General features: G+C 37.7%; 1 protein-coding gene and 1 long non-coding RNA gene across 6 annotated transcripts; one reads left to right on the top strand and one right to left on the bottom strand.

Annotated features, from left to right (window-relative positions):
* Positions 1–1,122: 1,122 nt before the first annotated feature.
* On the bottom strand, positions 1,123–19,908 carry LOC110380351 (rho guanine nucleotide exchange factor 7). Of its 5 annotated transcripts, XR_010276592.1 has the most exons (11): positions 19,793–19,908; positions 19,227–19,442; positions 18,961–19,123; positions 18,613–18,831; positions 18,231–18,429; positions 17,829–18,050; positions 17,541–17,753; positions 14,408–14,675; positions 13,905–14,105; positions 13,139–13,587; positions 4,899–5,330 (listed from the first exon to the last, which is right to left on the bottom strand). XR_010276592.1 is itself a non-coding variant. In XM_021340308.3 (10 exons), exons 2-10 carry the CDS (start codon positions 19,408–19,410, stop codon positions 1,159–1,161), a joined length of 1,923 nt encoding a protein of 640 aa, XP_021195983.1. In that variant the 5' UTR covers positions 19,411–19,442; positions 19,793–19,908; the 3' UTR covers positions 1,123–1,158. The 5 variants fall into 5 exon arrangements, 3 of the variants coding, with proteins under 3 accessions (XP_021195983.1, XP_021195982.1, XP_049708311.1); XM_021340308.3 differs by lacking the exons at positions 4,899–5,330; positions 13,139–13,587 and adding an exon at positions 1,123–1,412; XM_021340307.3 differs by lacking the exon at positions 13,139–13,587 and having other exon boundaries at positions 1,755–5,038.
* LOC135117027 (uncharacterized) lies at positions 5,331–13,050 on the top strand. The gene is made up of 2 exons (XR_010276593.1): positions 5,331–5,782; positions 11,170–13,050. It is a non-coding gene; the product is annotated as an uncharacterized LOC135117027 (long non-coding RNA).
* Positions 19,909–21,739: the final 1,831 nt, after the last annotated feature.

Raw genomic sequence — 21,739 nt, 5'->3', positions numbered from 1 at the left:
AAGTTAAGTACGTTTGGGCTACATTTTACGTAATATTTGCTTTAAGTCCGATAAAAATTTCGCGCTCGCTTCGCTCGCGCATTTCGAAACTACGTAGTCAAGTTTTTCTTTATTTGCATTTGCTTACCTACACAACTACCGACATGCGTTTAGCTTTGAGTAGAACTGACCCAAAAATTCCGTTTTTTTTTCTTTTTAATAATAGTAAAGAAATGAGTACTAATTTAGGAAAACCGATGAGGTGGTCCCCGGCAAGACAAACTTTAGTCAAAGTGGTCCCTCATGTCAAAAAGGTTAAGAACCACTGATTTAGATAGTTGACCCGTAAGTAATTGCGGTGACCGCTTGACATTCGATGTAGACGCCTGGCGTGAAAGGTTCGCATCATGAATTTCACGTCCAACACCTTCATAACGTTGTATTCTTGGCTCTTCACGTATTATTGACGTGTCAATGATTTTATAATTACTTATGTATTTATTTTTCAATTTGAAATGAGTTGCATTTTTCTACACACTCGATTGACATTACAGTGAATTTTATTTCAGCCTATTCGACTTGTTTTCCGTTTTCTGAAGACTCACTAATCTGAAGGTAGACTAGCCAGTCTACATGTTACAGATGGCCATCGATCATCAGTTTCAAACCAGTTATTACAAGGGTGCGATGAACTGCAACGGAAGCACTTATGAGTGGGTGTTTTATGCTAGAGATATTGGTTTGTGGCCGTGTGCTTTACGCCTACGTTGGCGATGCACCCCGATGAGCGCTCGGTGAACCGAGTCACCCGTCCCCGTCACCTATCCGGTCTAATCTAACCTATGTGATAGTTTAGAATAGGCTGAATAGACACCTCCCCTTTGAGCTGATCGTTACAAGCAATCTAGAATAATTAACAGTCCCTGTCATATACGTAGCTTTCCATACTTGACAATGAACTTAGGTATACCTACAAGAAATTTGACTACACCGGATAATACCTAATCAGGAACTCACCGAGTTTAAAGAACAAGGCCATTAAGATAAGATCTTTCCGGAAAGGTTTAAATCTAAAAGTTAAAAAGTAATCAATCATAATTTGACGAGAACTATGAAAATGAGGCGTTAAATAAAAGATGAAAATCTTATAATAAAGTTTAATACTTCTTAAAAAAAACGTTAGCATTTGCTCTCTTTCGCGTCCATCAAAATATTTCTGGACTGTAAAGTGGCGATGGCAAGAGTTCGGTCGTGTTTTTCTTCGCTCAACTGAAGTTGTAGGTTCTTGACCTCCATTTTCAATGTCTTGACTTCATTCTGCAGCCGCATGACGATCGTCCACAAGCTGGGCGAGGCGTGGCTCGACGTGGTATGTATCGGCAGCGACGGAGACCGCACCAGCGCTTCTATAGACGGATTCTCGTCGTCGCATTCTGAAAATACAATAAAGTCTATGGAAGTATAAAAATTATCTTACTGCTAGCTCTCGATGGATATTTTATCTGATACCCACCTTGTAGAACACTTGTTCAAATTATAAAAGTATTACGAGCACAATAATTATCGCATCTATATATTTTTGCTAGTTGTAGATAATTTTTACTTGCGAGAAAGTGTCATTATCAGATATCATGTTAGTGCAGCTATTACTGGTATTGGAAATCAATAAAACATTAACGAATAGTTCGTGTAGCAGCATTTCAGGCATGACAATATTATTGAGGGCTCATTAAATTGTAGAATTTATTTCGAGATGTTAATAATAACTACAACAGTTCCATAGAAAAATAAATATAATATTGTACCACACAATTTCGTTAACATATAAAGACTATTAGAATTGTAATATATAATAGGATAAATGAATTTTCCAATAACTTATACCTCATCCATGTACAAATTAAACTAGTGCATTCGTATTTAAAAGTGGAATCAATATATTCATTTAATGACAAACATTTTAACAAGACGAGGAACAAGTTGTACAATATGATCCTTACCATTACACAGACATTCAGAACGTAATGCAAACTTTTGATAATATCAAAATGTGTGTTATGCGCGAGATATTTATCTCTTAAAATGGGCACAAAAGCAGTGAAAACACACAATATTATGAGGCTATTATATTAACATACATAATGATATTCCACTTTGATGGAACTAAATATGTTATACATAGTTCTTTTGTTTTAATAACAAAGAGATGACTAACAACACAACACGTATTTAAACAGAAATTAATGGATTATATCCGACTATAAAGGCATTCGTTTGTTAGACATAGTATAATTGTTTAATACATAACATAGGTACACAAAAAATACACACTATAATATTGTTAATATACTACATACATTGAAAATATGTAATTATCATTCATATAATATAAAGTTAATATGTACCTATCAAAGATAAATTTTTAAATCGGCAAAAGCAGTTTAACACTTAGAAAATGTACATCTTTTCAAATTACCTAAATGTATAATATCAATTCTATCGAAACACATCGCCACAATAAATAAATGTGAAAAAAATTGCACGCACCAGTACATAAATAGATATGCAATATTTTAATTTTATCGATAATGTGCTAATTACGTACTAAATAAAGCCAAAAGGCTACTCAAACACTCTTGAAACGAGTGTAGTTCACAGTGTCAGATCAGAGCAGAGTAAGCTAGGCACAGGCTTTGTAGGTACATTAAGCGCGACCAACAATAAATCGATATCTCCGTGTCAATGATCTCACCTAGTGAAAGCAAACCAATGTCAAAGCTTTGCAACCACACGTTACTGTTGTTACGAAAACTTATCACGATTTTACTGCGTAATACTTCAAAAAAACTTTTATTTAAGTTGCGTTGAAAATTGTCTTTATTTTTGTTATGCAGCGTTGGAAGAATGCAAAATGTAATTATAACGAAGTGAGTAACAGCTCGCACAGGCTGAATATCTGCAGATATTCAAAGATTTTTAAATTTAAATATTTAATTAAAATTAAAGAGTAATCAGTGCAAGAGCCGATGTGTGCGAGCAGCATAAGGCGGATTTCCAGTTTCCACTTCAATTAATCAGTGCCAGCATATGCTTGACAAGCTTCACTATTTTTAGCTCTTTTCCCTAATGGGCTGTGGGAATAGCGCTCCGCTGAATCAGTTCTTATAATATACTTGCCGGTGACGCAAATATCTAGTACCTATACGTAATGTCATCTGTTTTAAGATAAACATCTCGAACCAACTACTATTTAATAATACAATATAAATAATTTTCTTGAGATTAAATCTTTCGAGACAAGAAAAGGATGACAAAGAAAGCGTTGTACATAGAAAGATAAGTGCTACAATGAAGCAAGTGTAAGCGCGGGCTGTATTGCAGTTGGCACTGGTGCTAACGTTCGTATGTAAATGTAGCGAGCAGTGCATTGCGCTATCCTGTTCAATATTAAATGAATGGCACGCGGCGGGCACTGCTGCCCGCTGTGATTACCCGCCGCCGCCGCACAACCTAATAACTTGCTCCACTTGTCTCTATTAGCCATCTCCCTACGAGCACATACCTTCTGCTCGTGCTTTATAGTCTTTTATCAAGGTGTTCATTAATTAACAAAGCTTCAAACGTTAGAGTGAGTCTTATGTAACGTTTAAACTTAATGGTTGCATATTTTTTATTCAATTAGCTAGGTATATAGTAACTATAATCACATATACCTATTGATACTTTGTGATATTGATAGTATGAAACCAGTGCCAGCCTCGTCGTTGTAAATATTGAGGAGCAAATTCGATTATTCACCTTGAATAAGACAATACATAAAAAAATCTTTATAATCAAAATCTAGTATATATTTAACAAATTAACGACATTTTAGTGACTTCTAGTAGTCGTCTGCGTAAAAAGCACCATTTGGCATTTAATGGATTTCAATCATAAAGTCAAACTTCCAAGAAAAATAACGTGTCCTTGGCATCATTCCATTATTGATTCACAAACTCGTGAATATAGTCTATAACATACATCATACACATTGAATATATTAATTACTTTACTTTCCTTACAATAATCTACAAGTTGCGGTAAGCATAACCATGCAAATTATGCTATAATTTAATGCACCACAAAAATATATTTGTAAAATATACAAGCAATATTTAAAATACTCTGTCTAATTACTAAATAATACTGCACACATGCATTTGTATATGAAAAATCTATGTAAACATAGATAACACGCTTATCGTCGGTTACACTAAGACTACATCAATGGCACTAGTACGAAGTTGTAACCAAAGCGAATATTCTGAGTCAGACATTCGCCTTGCTTGCAACTTTCTCGCAATACATTACATTTAGTTATAATGATCAGCTACAATGAAATGAGGATGCAATTATTCAAATAAAAACAAACAATTACAATATTAGTCAATGGGATCAGCTTTGGTTAAATGTAAAATTTGAAAATGAAACAGATTCAATGGTCACACCTGTCACGGGAACACATGACGTGGTTAAAGACATGGGGGTAATCCGAGCGAACAGCGAAACGAGTGATTGATATGTAGGAACAACAATTGAGCATATAACTAGGTTTTCTACTTATGTCAATCGAAATGATGTGATTTGGTAAGTTGTTTGACGAAGGTGCCGCAGCACCAGGTGGAGGAGCGCGCGGAGCGGGCGGGCGCGGGCGCGGCGGGCGGCGCGGGCCGCGCCAGCCGCAGCGGCACCAGGCTGGGGTGCGAGCCGCTGCGGCGCTCGCGCCCGCACATCAACTTCTGTCGCCGCTCTTCCGAGCACTCCCACAGGTTGGGGTTCGAGCGGTTCATGTCGAACTTCCTGTCCGACAACAGCCTCCTCGTGTCCGGCCCGCGATACAAGTACGCGTCCGCCGCAGAAGAGCTTTTGTTACGTTTTACTTTGGTCGTTTTAGTACAGCCGGAGTATTCGGGCGTGTTACTTCGCTGGACGGTCGGAAGTTTAGTGTAGTTATAGTGAGGGATGTTAGTAGCGGGTGCGTGATATTGTACTTTACCGAGCGATAAGTGGCCGCAGTCCACTGCAGGTGCGATATAAAGGCAGCCGCATGTAACAAAATAGAAAGATTCAGACTACCTGATCAAGAGATTCGGGCTTCACGGTGTCCGTATTAGAAAAGATGTTCCGGCCTTAGTAATGTTTAACACATCAAGCGCAGATTGAAGAGATTCTTGCGATTTGTTAGTGACAAGATAATACTTTGGTGATGCTAGTAAATATGCTAAACAATAACTATTAAAGATCGAATAATCGAGTCTTTATTTATTGATACGGATACAAAATAAATAGTAACCTCTACAACGACTAGCTAGCTATGGTGACCACCCAGCCTTCGGCCCTAGATTAAGTCTGTACGCACACATGTATAATGTGCTGACTATAATTCTAAGAACTTAGGTAGATAAGTCGCCCCACCGGAGATGTCGCGCCGAGATGGGTCAGACAGTAGATTAGTTTTTTTACAATTAAAAGTACCTCAGAATCGGTAACACGCTTTTAATTTGTCTCCCGAAATTCCTTAGTAGTAATACTTAGTAATTTCAATAGTTTCCCCGCTCCGGAAACAAGAGTGGCGCAGCCGGTAGGATTTCGCTGTTATATTCCTAAATTCTTCGCGGTTTTAAATTCGTCGCGTGTCTCGAGGACGAGCTGCACGATAGCTGTGGGAATTTAAGGACGAGTGAAATCCGACGAACCAAATAAATTACTCTTGGTGCGTGTGGGCAAACAAAGGAATACCAAGGATGAGAGTAGCAGCTGGCTGGTGAGTGATTTTTCGCCAATCCATGTTCCTCTATCCCCCAATACTTAATACCTACATTATTTTGAGATTAAACCTCTCTCATTATAACGTGTTCATTTAGATTATTGGCTTATCTCATTGTGTTCTATAAATAGAACCGACATAGAGTAGTTAAACTTTCAGAGACGCCAATTAATTGTTATCTCAAGTGTATTCTTTGCATTGATATTTTTATAAATGTGTTTTATTAAAAGTAATAAGTAAAGTGTATGTAATTCTACACCTAATATAAAAAAAAATATATATTTTATACATTAATATTTTTAATTTTATTACCTAAACTATTACATACATTTTGCGTCTAATTATTTTCTGATTTACGTGTGTTATGTTTGAATTGTGTTATCTTGTGTGTTTCATAGCATAGTCAATTGTACTCTCACGAATTGTCTTATCTGTTCCGTTCTCTACTCTGTGAACATGATGACTTCAGTGACTATTGAACAAATACCCAAAGAAATTATTCAATTAATACCTTTGTATAATGGTGATAAAAGACAGTTAAATCTTTATTTGCGAAAGTGTCAGTATGTCCTTGACCGATATAAGGGTAGCCACGAACAAAATCTTTACGTTTATAATGTTTTAACTAGTCGATTGAGAGATGACGCCGCAGCGCTCTTATCAGAACGTGAAGATATTGTGACATGGTCTGCTTTTAAAGATCTACTTATTCAACATTTTGGAGACCCGCGTAGCGAAGCGTGCATTAATATCGAATTAGAATCCTTAAAATTAAATCCGGTGAAAGTTATTTAGAATTTTGTAATAGAATCCAAAGTGTTCGATCATTATTGATGTCCAAGGTCAACATGATTGAGGATACTGATTTGAAGAGTGCAAAGACAATTATTTATAACAATACGGCCTTGAATGTGTTCTTATACAATCTCCCAGAGAATATGGTTCGTATTGTAAGGCTTAAGGCACCCTCTAGTTTAGAAGCGGCCTTGAGTATAGTACTTGAGGAAGTTAATTTCTTAGAGCAGTATAATACTAGGAATCGCATTTACGGTCAATCTAGCAGTTTCGGATCAAAATTGGTAATGACGCCAGCGGATACAAACCTTTATTGCCAAATAATATTACCACACCTAAATTTAATTTCGGTATTCCACAGAATAAATTCAATCAGCCCCAAGGTCAATTACCAAATGCATTAACATCACGCCCCAAGCCTGGGTACTTACCCCAATCTCAACAATTTGGGTACAGGCCACCCCAACAATTCGGGTACAGGCCACCTCAACAATTCGGGTATAGGCCACCTCAACCATTTGGGTACAGGCCACCCCAACAATTAGGATACAGGCCACCGCCACAGTTTGGCTATAAACCGTTGCAACCTCAGCAGTTTGGTTACAAATCCCCCAATAATTCTAATACCCCACAAATACTAAAACCTCAAACGCAAACTACTGATGTGTCTATGCGAACAGCCCAACCTAAATCGAATGTACCACAAGGTTTCAATTTAAATGAATTGTCTGCTGACGACTATGAGCCTTATTACAATAACTATTACTCTAACTATGACGATGACTATTATGGTGACTCAAATGAAATTAATTATCATGACGAGACTCATGTTGACTATGAATTACAATCAGAAAATGAAATTCAGGCACTGGATTTTCAGGAGAGTGCCTCGACGGACAAGAAATCTTAGAATTAAATTTTGACTCTAATTTAGAGCTACCGTATATTTATGTAGAAGAGATAGACGCAAAAATGATGATAGATACTGGTAGTATGAGATCGTTCATTGGTCCTACAAAAGCATATGAGTATTTTTACGACTATATACGTAATGAAAATTTTCAGGTGGTTAGTACTCATGCTACTAGTAGACATAATGAAGTAATAGAAATTCCTCTTCTACCTACCTTTGTTAGTGACGATTGGCATAAGTTCTATGTATACGAAGTAGATCCACGGTATGACGGGCTTATAGGTAACGACCTTTTACAGCAATTAGGTGCAATTATTGATCTAAAAGAACGAATCTTAAAAACGAATTCCACTTGTATTCCAATAATCAATAATAATTTAAATTATAAAATTACTGTACAGCCACGTTCAGAACAACGATTTAAATTGCCAGTAGATCAATATTCAGGTGACGCTATTCTTGACTACCAAGAATTTCGAAATGGACTACGAATGCCTAGTGCTTTAGTAAACTGTGATAGTGGATACGCATTTACAGTAATTCAAAACACTTCAGATTGCCCAAAACAACTGACTATTTGCCAACCTTTCACAGTAACGCCATATGAAAATACAGAATACAACATAAATTTTACTACGACCAATACTCCTCTAGAAATTGACAAATTACTTGAAGAAAATTTAGATAAATTAAGACTCGATCATACCAATGGCGAAGAACGTGAGAAAATTTATGCACTTTGTAGGGAATATAAGGACATATTCTACTGTGACCAAATCCCCCTTACGTTTACTAATCAGGTTAAACATCACATACGTACCAAAATGAAGATCCTATATACATTAAACCCTATAGACAGGCACCTTTCATCCAAAACGAAATAAATAATCAGGTAGAAAAATTACTTCATGAAAATGTTATACAAGAATCTCATTCCCTTGGAGTGCTCCAGTTCACCTTGTCCCTAAAAAGAAGGATGCGTCTGGTGAAATTAAATACAGGATGGTAATAGACTACAGACGACTGAATGACATAACCATAGACGACAAATACCCCCTACCTAATATTAATGACCTTTTCGACAAACTAGGAAAGAGTGTGTACTTCACCACATTGGATCTAGCAAGCGGCTACCACCAAATAGAAGTAGAAGAGAAGGATAGACAGAAGACAGCTTTTCGACGCAAAATGGCCATTTTGAGTTTCTCAGAATGCCGTTTGGACTTAAAACCGCTCCTGCTACCTTCCAACGGACCATGGATAATATTTTGCGTGGTCTGCAAGGACTCCACTGCATGGTATACTTGGATGACATAATAATTTACGGAAATAGCCTTGACGAAATGATAAATAAATTAAGAATTGTATTTGACCGACTTAGAACAACTAACATGAAAATTCAATTAGACAAATCTGAATTTTACGCAAAGAAGTGCTCTACCTTGGACACACTATAACTAAAGACGGGCTAAAGCCTAATGACGACAAAATAAACGCTGTATTGAATTACCCGTTACCAAAGACAACGACAGAGATTAAGAGCTTTCTTGGACTTGTAGGTTACTACAGACGTTTTATAAAAGATTTTGCAAAAATTACTCAACCATTGACAGCCTGCTTAAAAAAGCGCAACAAAATTGTTATTGACCAGAAATACATAGACGCATTTAACAAATGCAAGGAACTCCTGACACATGCCCCACTGTTACAATACCCTGACTATGACAAAACATTTATACTGACGACCGACGCATCCAATGTCGCTCTAGGCGCTGTGCTGTCACAAGGACAGATTGGCAGTGACAAGCCCATTGCGTATGCTAGTCGTACCCTCAGTGATACAGAATCACGTTATAGTACCATCGAACGTGAACTGCTCGCTATAGTGTGGGCAGTAAAGCATTTTAGGCCCTATCTGTACGGTAGAAAATTCTATATATATACTGACCACCGTCCCTTAACTTGGCTCCAATCTCTTAAAGACCCTAGTAGCAAACTCACACGTTGGCGGTTACGTTTGCAAGATTACGACTTTGATTTAATTCACAAAAACGGCAAACAAAATACAAATGCAGACGCTCTGTCCAGAATAAAAATCAATGCCTTACTCACAGACGACGAAAATCAGTCTCTAGCAGTTAATATTGATGAGAAGGAAGATAAAATCTAAATGAATGTGCAGATAGTAAAGGTTCATCAACAGTAACGATATCTGATTCTAGTCGAACTATGACCTGTAGTCCTATAGATTTTTCCGACAATATTAGAGAAGTTCACTACGATACAAATGAGTATCCAATACGATCAGTGTCCAGTAAGTCGAACGAAACCGTTCATTCCGCTGTAGAATTAGAATCAACCGGTATACCTATTTTACATGAGGCGATCGACACCAAGCCGAATCAAATCTTAATATTTTCATGGTTTAAAAATCAAATGCATGTTAAGAACCTGTCACGTGACAAACAAAAGATATTAGAAGTTTTCCTGCCAAAAGATAATCCGCAATTAGTAAAGGACTTTTTAAAGGAATACATACAGCCAAAATTAAAATATTTCATTTATTTTGAGGAGAATGAACATCGGAAACTATTTAGCAATATAATAATTGAACTATTCAGAAAGGGAACTATTAACCTATTTGAATGTACAGAAAGAGTTATTTTGTAGAAGATGAAGGAGAGCAAAAGGCACTTATACTTAAACACCATGAAGGAAAGACCTGTCATAGAGGCATAAAAGAAACGCTAGTTAGGCTCCGTAGAAATTATTATTGGAATAGAATGCAGGAAACTGTAACAGCCGTCATAAACAGTTGCGATGGGTGCCGTAGAATGAAATATGATAGGAAACCCATCAAACCTATATTACAACTAACACAAACCCAAGACGCGCCTTTTCAAGAGCTATTTATAGATCTTTTTAGTATAGAAGGTAAAACTTATTTAACTATAATTGACGCATTTAGCAAATTAGGTCAGGCAATCGAAACTCAGGGAAAATCAACTCCCGAAGTAACTAGAGCACTGATGAAATATTTTTCGTATTACGGTACACCCAGAAGAATAAGCTCAGACCCCGGAACCGAATTTAATAATGAACTAATTAAGGAATTTTTGAATTTACATAAAATTGATTTCCACATTGGAACCCCTAATAACCCCAATTCAATGGGTCTTATTGAGAGGTTCCACTCCACTATAATAGAAATTTACAGACTGGCCAAATACGAAAACAATGTACTGATGCGGCTTCGGTTATGACTTATTCTGTTCTGGCATACAATCACACTATTCACTCAGTCACTGAACTTGCACCATTTGAAGTTGTCTTCGGACATACCGACTCAAGCAGTCCGTTTAGCATAGAATTAGAAAAACGTTATTTCCAAAATTAGTAAAAGATCATGCAAAAGAATAAAACATTATACGAACACTTAGCAGACAAAATGGTTAATATTAAAGAAAAGAATAGAGAGTAAGGGTGGTGAAGGTGAAATAAAGTTTAAAAAAGGAGAAATTGTTTTCGGTAAAGACATAAATAAGCGTAAAAGTAAGGATAAGCCCCGATATATAAAAGCTGTAGTAACAGGCAAAGCAGATAAAAATATTTTACCTATAAAAATAGGAGAAAGGGATACCAAAATTCCTATTAAAATATAAAACGTCCTCCACAGGTGCGGCATATTATTGATGACAGTCACGATGCTGTCGCTGGCCCTTCATCTGCAAAATCTTGAAGGTAATCCAGGAGTTTTACCGGTGAAACAAGGTCATGCATATTTCCAAACTGATCAGTGGACTATTGTAAAGATCATCAGCCTAGATCAAATTTATACTGACCTTAACTACATCTCTACCAACTATCAAGCGCTTTGTAATTTAATTGATTGGAATGCATCATACTCACAAGAAATTATGACTATTAAAATGCATACAGATTCCATACGTGATTTAACTGTAGAAAATACCAACAGCTTATACCATCCAAACGATCTAAACGAGGACTCATTAATCCACTGGGCTCTATTATAAAATTGTTACCGGTAATTTGGATCATGATGATGCGTTGAAGTATGATAATCTCATTTCTAAATTGAATCAAGGTCAAATCACTATATCTAAAAGGTTAACATTGGTCTCTAAAATGTTTGACAGTTTTATTAATGCCACTGAAACTATTGAACAGAATACAATTAACTTCCATAACAGGTTAACTAAAATTGAAACATTAATTAAAGATTTAACTGCTCAGCAAAATAGTTGGATTTTTCTGACGTACTTAACTGGGTTGTTCAATGTTTTCATGAGTAACTTTCGTACTATATTTATTAGATTAAGTGAAATCGAAACTGCACTTGCATTAAGCAGAGTCTCTATTTTACATCAATCAATTGTTAATTCTTCAGAACTTTTATATCATCTTAAATTAATATCCGAATATGAAAGCTTAATATATCCTCCCGCCGAAGCGAACTTGTTAAAAATAGAAGAGATTATATGTGTTAAATCATTTATTAAAAGTAATCAAATAACGTTTATAATGGAGATACCACTTACCGATAATGTTACTTATAACTATTATAAGATTTACTCCCTACCAATTTTCCATGACACCGAAAATAAGACCCTAGCTATTTTCCCCAAATACCCTTACCTATTGGCGAAAGAAAATAGATACTCACCAATCGCAATACCGTGTAGACCATTCTCTGCCGGTGCTCGCTTCCTCTGCACTGCAGACAACAGGATCCCCTTCTATGAACTTACCTGTGTCGAACAGCTTATGAATTTCGAAAACGACCTTACCCTTTGCAAACAACATCCAATAGAAATCGAACAGGTCAGAGTCCAACAAGTCGCTAACAACAACTGGATCCTGTATAGTGAAGAGAAGACCACACTAACAGAACGATGCAAGGATGAGACCAGTAGACAATTGGTATTTGGTACTTACCTGATGACCATCGAAGAACCCTGTGAGGTGGAGATTCATGGCATACACATTAATCATCGTATCTTCATAGAGTCCGATGTGGTGAAAAGAGTACCAATCATCGCCTTACCTCAGTTACGCACTAACGCACAGCTATCCAGTACACGTGCACTTGATATGAAGGGCATAAATCTAGACGAAGTGAAATATATGGCGTATTCGTTAAAACATAGTGAAGTGATCGAAAGTGTTTTTGATAAAAGGGACAGTAGCTTCAGTGCGTCCTTGGTGTACGTGACCTTAGGTTTAGTTATTTTAAGTATTTTTGTATTTTCCGTTTATGTTGTTCGGCTCAAATTGCTGAAATACACGTGTTTCAAGAAAAATTATCGGAACCAATCTAAAATCGATTCTCCCGATAATTTTCCTCTTAAGGTCGGAGGAGCTATGGTGACCACCCAGCCTTCGGCCCTAGATTAAGTCTGTACGCACACATGTATAATGTGCTGACTATAATTCTAAGAACTTAGGTAGATAAGTCGCCCCACCGGAGATGTCGCGCCGAGATGGGTCAGACAGTAGATTAGTTTTTTTACAATTAAAAGTACCTCAGAATCGGTAACACGCTTTTAATTTGTCTCCCGAAATTCCTTAGTAGTAATACTTAGTAATTTCAATAGTTTCCCCGCTCCGGAAACAAGAGTAGCTACTTTGTACTCATACGAACTAAATATACAATAAATAAAAGTTCTATAATTGATACCGTATCTTGAAGATTGAGAATAAATAATACTAACGCTATCAGATCTACGAGAACTAATACAGTGTACAAGAGATTATCAAAGCATGCTGCACATGCACTTACGAGTTGTGTGCCTAAATAAATACCGATAATATGAGAGAGATACTGAGTATTGTAATAAATTAATATACTGATACACGGAGAGCTTAATTAATATGTATATAGTATCGTCATTACACCAACAATAGCAAACTTGAACAACTATTATTTTCAAGCGCTACTTTTATGACTAGCGGAAAATTTGGTTTTATGTATAGATACAGATCTTTCATTCTAAGAGCCAACTGATAATACGGTTTCTTGACTTCGCATGTCTCCTCCTTGTCGACTCGAATATCTCCAGCGGAATATTGGGTACTGCATAATAAATACGCTGTGTTAGTGATACCTTCTACCTGCTATGTGGATCATTTCATTACTACAACCAATTACATACTTTAGCAAAGACAGTTGATATGCATTTATCTGATACTTAGCGAAATCGGTCTACTTTTATTTCAGCATAATTATATTTTATTAGCACGAAGGAATCAATTTTACTGCACAAAGATTCTATATTATTTTCGCCGGAGCAGGTAGGATCTAGTTTTATTATATCTAGTTTCATTCTAAATTTTTAAGAAGGCGTGTATGTTATTTGTATTTTGTACTGTGGAATAAATTGTAGTACTCACCTGAACTTACAGCGTTCCTACAGCGCGCCGAGGTGCAGTAAGCTTCTATAACCTTTAATATAAGGGCGTCCTCTTCATAAGAATTGGACTTCCGTTGATGCGGCGCATAAGGGTGCGTCGGTCCAATGTTTTCGTCCGAACCGACCGTGAATGATTGCGGCCGGAGAGGCGGCGCCGGCCGTAAACATGTTATGCTCCACCCTACGTCAGTAATAACCAAATATTGCAGTAAGTATCCAGTCAAATCTTATTTTTGGGAAACAAACACAACATGCTAAAAGACTAAAAAAAGCCAGCATTTGATATTAAAAATGCTTCAAATATGTGAACCATTAATAGGAATAGTTTAACGTAACGTAATAGCACAGAATAGAATTCGCAGCATCGTTTTGAGACATCAATATTTATTGTAGGTGATATCATCCATGAGTTAATGGCGCGAAATTCATTAGTAATTTCTGCAAATAAATGAAACACTGCTAAGTAAATAAGAATATATTTACCTTTATTGCTGTAGTTCGATCCAGCCGTGTCGATGAAATCAACAGATGAAAACTTTTTGCCGATAGGAGTTTTGTTTGGCTTGGCGGGTGATTGGTCGAGAGAGTCGCACGAATTTAATAGCCAGCGCGCAGACTGATTCTTTTGTTTGTTTTTCTGCGTTTGTTGCGTATGTTGTGTGTAGCTTTGATGATTGTTGAATGAATGTGATCTTTTGTGGTTTGTTAGACCAGACGATAAATCAGAGTTATTGCTGTCGCTCATGGCCATCTGTTGAAAAACAAAACTTGTTATTAAACTAGAATTTTGTATGAAGACAACTCGTAACAGGTGGTTATTAACCGTTCTGTAAAGTTAGCAAATAGATACATTTGTGCAAGTTGTTTAATGGAAATTTTCAGTTTCTGCAGCAGCATTTGTTCAAACATGTTTATCTCAAAAGCAAGGGTATATAGCGGACACTCGCCAACTGACTCGTCATCTCAACATTTGATACAAAGATAATTCTGGCATTTTATCACAACACATTTCTTCTATATGCTTACTTATCTCTCTTTAGCGAGTATACCTCAAGTCCCAGTTCAAATGGGTTTCAACAATATAAGGTAACCACTAACCAAACACTTTGCTGTTCAATGTGTAAAGAAGTCCAAATATTGGTGTGAGGAACAGGTCATTAAGCCTTACCATGCATTATATTCGTCTTAATAGGTTAGTGAAATTACATGATATCTACTTGCAGTGATTGTTTTGTAGTTAGTATGATGAATAAACACAGGCAAGGATGATCAAGTAAAGCACTGCAACACTGGGGTAACTCTAATGATAGTATTAATCTAATGGTTACAAATCCTCAAGGCAATATTATCTTCAAACCAGTGACACAAATCAGTAGCTCTTTACAAAAGAATAATCCTTGCCTGAGTCGGTGACCACGGTAATGGGTAATTTTGCTTTCATCCACCAGTGTGCGTACAAATCTGAACGATACACCACAAACCCGCTTTGGGCTTCAGCTAGACCCTTCTGCACTTTCGACAAGTCCTCACTGCGAGACCTCGTCTTACGCATTTGCGCGTTACTCGTATCGATGCTCTGTGCATTCTCTTTGTTGAACAAGTCACGGTTGCGTGGAGCGTTAGCCCGGGATTGCCTTTGAATATTATTGACTTCAGGAGTCTCACGATAGATACGCATATGATAGTGCAGACTTGGCTTTGTTCGTTCTGTTATGTTCAAAGTGCTCCACTGGCAGGGTATCGGCTGGCGCACGTTTTTGGGAATCTCTATGTGCGTACTGGGTTTCCTATATACTCTTGGCGGGGGCTCAGGTTTCAACTTGATTTCCGGCACGTAACGTTCAATGTTTCGCCTTATAGAGGTTCTCTTAATCTGCGTAGTGGGTACAGTTGGTACCGCTGTAAACGTTGACGTCACATTCATGCTCGATGAGTCCATGACATCTAGGCTGTTCTCCGAAGTAACACTGGTCACGCAAGATGTCCTAGCAGTGGACCCAAATGGTGAAGTGCATCTGCATTGATCTTCATAGGTCGCCGCCTCTATTTCAGACAAAGTTACTTTCTTCCGATGATCGGCATCAAAACTGCCTTGCGATAAATTAGTTAAGGACCCTTTAGAATTATCAGAACTTTTGTCGTGGTTATCTGAATCATTGCCTGTGTTCCCAGAACTTTGAGAGTACTCGTGCATGTTCAACTCCGGCGAGGCTAAGTTACAACTTCCAACAACACCCGAATCAGAAGATCGCGGACTCGGACACACCGATCTGTTACAACATTCGCATTTCCTATGCATTTTGTGATTTTCTGACTGCGAGCTCATCCTATGCATTCTAGCGTCTTCGCTTCTGTGGTAATTTTCAGTTTCCACCATGGATCTGGACATCGACCGTCTTATTCTTTTGTCAGAGTTCAATGAATGCTTGCGGAAAGGTACATTGGTGTTGAGATTAACATTGATTATCTTCATGTTTTCCTCTTCGTTTCTAAACATAGGCGGCGGGTCTATTATAATAGATTCTATGGGACTGTAACTCTGTTTCGGTGACGGTGGAGCTAAAAGCTGCAATACATCAGATGTCAATTCTTCATCGGCACGTTCTTGTTCAGGAGTGTAGCTTTCCTCTGTTGACTTCCAAAGCTTGGTAACAGTTTCGTTCTTGGCGCTGACATTTGGGAAACTCCGTCTTGTTGTTATGAAATCTGTTTCTTCATTGCCAAGAATATCAATTTGTGTACTTTGATCCATATTAACTAAATCCTCACAGGCCATGTAACTTCTTACTTCAAAGCTGGAATTCTCAGTACTTTCGGAATGTTGGGCAAATGGATACAAATTGTTTATACCTAATGCTGTCTTGTGGTAGTTTTGGCCACTGTCAATGGTCTTTATAGTGTTGTGTGGTCTTTTATTCCCCGTTACTCCTTCAAATAACTCACGTGTGCAATCAGCCCTAGGTATTGCTTGACTTTCATCCAAATGCATATCGGCCGTGTTGTCAAAATATCGTACGTAACCAAAATTACTGCCCCAACTACTACATGATGATACTGTTCGCGGACTTTCCATAGCATTCTGTCTCAGTATTTTAGAGCAACTAACAGCTTCTGCGTCAGTACAGCTAGAACTCGTATACGATTCAGTCCCATCGGTTTCTCTATCACTGTCATCACTATCAGAATATTCAGTATCTGCGCCTATAGTGCCATCATTCTCTATTTTTAGACGAATATGATTTTTGTGTCTTCGTCTGACAGGCAATCCCGTTAATTCGAAAGCTTTCGCCCATGTCCTCTCATGTAGGAGTTTGCGTAACATTTGCCTCGTGATCACTTTTTTCTTAACGAGTCTCGCGAAATATTTGGTCAAGGAATAGTAAGGCGATGCAGAAGGGTAGCTAGGCGGTGGTAACGTCACGTGATAAAGGCTGCGGCGACTAGTGTTGATGCTAGACAACGCCCCTTCAGAAGGAGAGCGGGTCAGCTATACAACCAAAAATAAACCTTAGTCTTGTGTGTAAACAAAATATATTCTAGTAACGAGTGGCTATTAGACGCGTTTGAGAGTACTTGATATTTTTAGCAAAGTGGGGCAAGGTAAGCATATACTTACATGTGGTAGTGATTGTGGTTGTCCCGGCTCATGAGCTGGACTGCTGGTGTTAGAGTGCTTCTGCAACAGGCTCACCCAGTTGTCAGCTTCAGCTCTTGTTTGACAAACTGCCACAATGGTATCTATCATTGGGCCACCTATTTCAAATGCATTCTTTCTGGTATCTGTATCATCTAATTTGGAGACAGTTATGCCTGTCAGTGGAAGACAACCCTGGAAAATTCCATATTATAAGTACCTGAATACATAATGTAAAAAAAAGGATCAAATATTTTATTATGGACTTACTTCATAAACAAACGCAGACACTCTCTTGCTTACAGACAATAGCAGAAGCGCAGAAGGGAAGAGAACGAGATAGCGATCTTGATGCGAGGGGCCAACGGCAACACTGCCCATGTGTAACACGTCACCAAGAGAGGCCAGCTCACCGCCAGGCCACCCTCGCACTTCACCAGTCACTACTTGGAGCTCCAATTCCTTCTGGCGACGTAATGCTGCGCAACCACTCTGAAAGTAGACATATGTGTGACATTACACGACCAGCTTGTTAATACCAATATCATGAATTTATCAAGATGCAGATAATGATTTTTCTATAAGGTATTTGATTTACAAATCACAAGTTTTAGGTTGGTTATAATGTAGCAAACATTTTATACGAAATAAGTAGTTACTTGATACACTTACAGCTATATCTTTGTAAACAACTGATGCTCGGTGAGTGTCACCCCTGTCTGGATGGGCCTCATGGACATGCCTAGCCAACTCTTGCAGCATTGCTGGGTACTTGCCCAACCTTCGGAATGGCTTGGATAAGCCAGCTGTCAATACAAGCACCCCAGGACAAACAGCCCCAGCTTCTTCCATCCATGTGTTCAGTTCCTCTCTAAGGAAAATAAATAAGGTTCCAACATTAGAAGAGCACAATACCAGTATTAATGAATGAAATTCTACTAAATCAATATTGCCATGCTTTGAATTACATAATTTACCAATCAAACAGATGTCAGATAATAATATATTGGCAAAATAAATATGCAAAATATAGTATACGGAAAATTATTCTTACTTGTACTTATCAAGAATGCAGACAGCTTTGGGATGGCCGGCACAGTAAGTTTGGTGAACAGTCTTAATTTTAGGAGCCCATTGTAAAAAGAGGCCTCCCACTCGCTGGTCTGGCCCAGTCTTTGTTGCACATTCGTCTAGCAGGCCCAGGAACTGCTCATGTACTTGTAGAACTTCATTGATATTGCCTGTCAATTGTTTGAACTCATCCCTGGTCAGCCTAGAAGTATTCATTATTAATTTAATTGGTTGAGCATAGTGACCTGTCACGGCAATAATGTTATACTACATGATATGATAGTTAATGAAAAAAAAAATCAAAAGAAAAATAAATAATATCTACACTTACATGTCACTTTTCTCCAAAGGTTGTAAAAAATTACTGACAAGGCCCTGCATTTCAGCCACATGGGCCTTTTCTGAGTCTATTATATCTTTGAGAACTACATTTCTGAATGCCTGTATTTCTGATGCTGCCCGAATTGGAGATGTTGTCACACTTCCTGATGGATCTGTGTTTACATGTTAACATTTTAGGAGATTTATCAGATATCAACTCAAATGTAATGTCATGTGATTCGAGTGTAAACTTTTAGAGTAACATAGATATCATACCTTTATGTTCAGTTACATAGTTGCTTGGAAACCAGCCCGTCGTTTCACCCAAAGTGCCCTCCCACCATCCACCTTCTTCTTTTTGGGTAACAGTAATAATATCGCCTTTTTTGAAACATAGCTCGTCATTGTTTTTACCCTTAAAAGAATATATTGCTTTCACCAAGCAATTTTCCGTTGACATTTTACTTATTTTCTGGCACCATGATATAAATTCTAGAAAAATAACTCCAAATCAGAATTGTACATTTGATGCTGAAAGATGAAGATGACTTGTGCGCACTATTAATAAAACTAGGGACGCGAAAACTACCAAGATTACCAAATACGACTACAAATGCACTTAATGAGTAAACATTTAAATAGGATAAGCTATTTGTTTCAGATTGAAATATTCTTCGGACAGCTCATAGAAATAACAGGAAGTGTTGGTGTCAAAGCAAAGAGTTACATTACACAGTGAGTTGTTAGATTAATTGACTAATTAACTGGCACAATACTCCAACACACTTTAATTATGCAATAACAATACAAATTAGCATTCTTTTACTGATTTAATAACGTACAAAAATGAAAAATCCTCGATTTTCACGGACTTCCAGTTCCAAAAATAAACAGACCACAGACTAAATTTTGACAATCAATCGTACGTAGAGTATAGACTCGATATGGTATGGAGGTGACAAAAAATAGATGCGTTTTATCGAAAAAGAAAGTATTATAATAATTTATTTTATAGTAATAATGTATCTAGTAGGAGGAATGATAAATACTAATTATTTATTTATTTATTTTATTTATTTATTTAACAATTTATGTACACAGTGAAAATATAAAAGAAGTAGACATAGTATAAAAAATAGTACAAAGGTACTGCTTATTTCTAAATTCGAAATTTCTTCCAGCAGACCCGTAGTAGGAGAGTTAGAATAAAGATAAGTAGATAGACTGTGTAAAAGGACATAGTAAAGATATATAAATTATACACATATATATATAGGTATATATAAAGCAAAAGATAATACATACATACAAAAATACATATTTTATAAAATCTCTATGAAGAAGAGGAGGACAAATAGTAGCTTTTGAGTTTCTGTTTAAAAGTAGCAACAGTTTGACAGCTCCTTAATTCAGGCGGCAGCGAATTCTACAACCGTACTGCGTTTACTGTGAAGGAGAAGGAATAAAAGTCAGTGGAATGGGAGGGGATTTTAAGGAGAGATTTGAGATGCGTTCTACAGAGCGCATCAGGCGAGCGAACAAATGAAAAGCGTTCTCGCAGATAGGAAGGAGTTTTGGGATTAAAAAGGATATTAAAAAGAAGACACAAAATGCGAGTGTTCCTGCGAAGACGAATAGGGAGCCACTTGAGTTCTTTGCGAAAATGAGAAACATGATCATATTTTTGAGATTGAAAACAAAACGAATACATAAATTTTGCAACCGCTCAAGCTTATTTAAGAGCTCCTCTGTGGCATCCAAATAACAGGCATCAGCGTAGTCTATGATGGGTTGAATGAGAGTCTGAGCAAGAGAGATTTTGGTTTTCAAGGGCAAAAAGTACTGGAGGCATTTCAGAGTGTGAAAGGTGAAGTGCACCTTGCGACTGACTTCATTGACCTGCGCAGACCATGATAAATAGGAGTCCATGATGACACCCAAATTTTTAGCCGTTTCTGCATAGCTCAGTTGAACCCCACCTAAACAAAGAGGAGGCAACGACGCAACATCAAGCCTGCCACGCAAGTTTCTGCCGCCAATGATCATGGCCTGAGACTTCTTGGGATTGATCTGTAGCCCAAAGGACTGCGCCCAGCCCTCGATCATATTCAGGTCCTGATTCATAGCGGTAACGGCAGATTCCGCATCGCTTAACGAGAAATGTCTGTAGAGTTGCAAGTCGTCCGCATAGAGATGGAAGTTGGAAGAAATGACCTTAGTGACAGAGTCAATGAAAACAGAGAACAGGAAAGGAGAGAGAACGCCACCTTGAGGTACGCCCGCAGAAAGGTTGCACCAATTGGAGGATAAGTGATTAAGCCGGACACACTGCGTACGGCCTCTAAGATAGGAGTCAAACCAATTTAACGTGGAAGAAGAAATATTAATAGATTTAAGGATGCCAAGAAGAATGTCGAAATCGACAGAATTAAATGCACTGCTGAAGTCAAGGAGAACCAGTAACGTCAGGGATTTATTTTCCATCGCAAGACGGATGTCGTCAGTAACCTTCAACAGTGCAGTTACAGTGCTGTGACCGGGACGAAAACCAGATTGTAAAGGGTGGAAAAGGTTATTGCGGCTAAGGAAAGAAGAAAGCTGAGAATGCACCAGGTGCTCCAGAACTTTAGACAGGTAAGGAAGGATGGAAATGGGTCTATAATCAGACAAAGCAGCTGGATTGGAAATTTTGGGTAAAGGAATAACAATGGCTTCTTTCCAGGAATTAGGAAAAGAACAAGAGAACAGGGAGAAATTTAGGATATGTGACAAGACAGGGAGGACAGTCG

This window comes from Helicoverpa armigera, chromosome 6 (genome assembly GCF_030705265.1).
Source record: "Helicoverpa armigera isolate CAAS_96S chromosome 6, ASM3070526v1, whole genome shotgun sequence".
Lineage (NCBI taxonomy): Eukaryota > Metazoa > Arthropoda > Insecta > Lepidoptera > Noctuidae > Helicoverpa > Helicoverpa armigera.
Note: the sequence above shows the minus strand (reverse complement) of the source record. Positions and strands in the feature narration are given on the sequence as shown.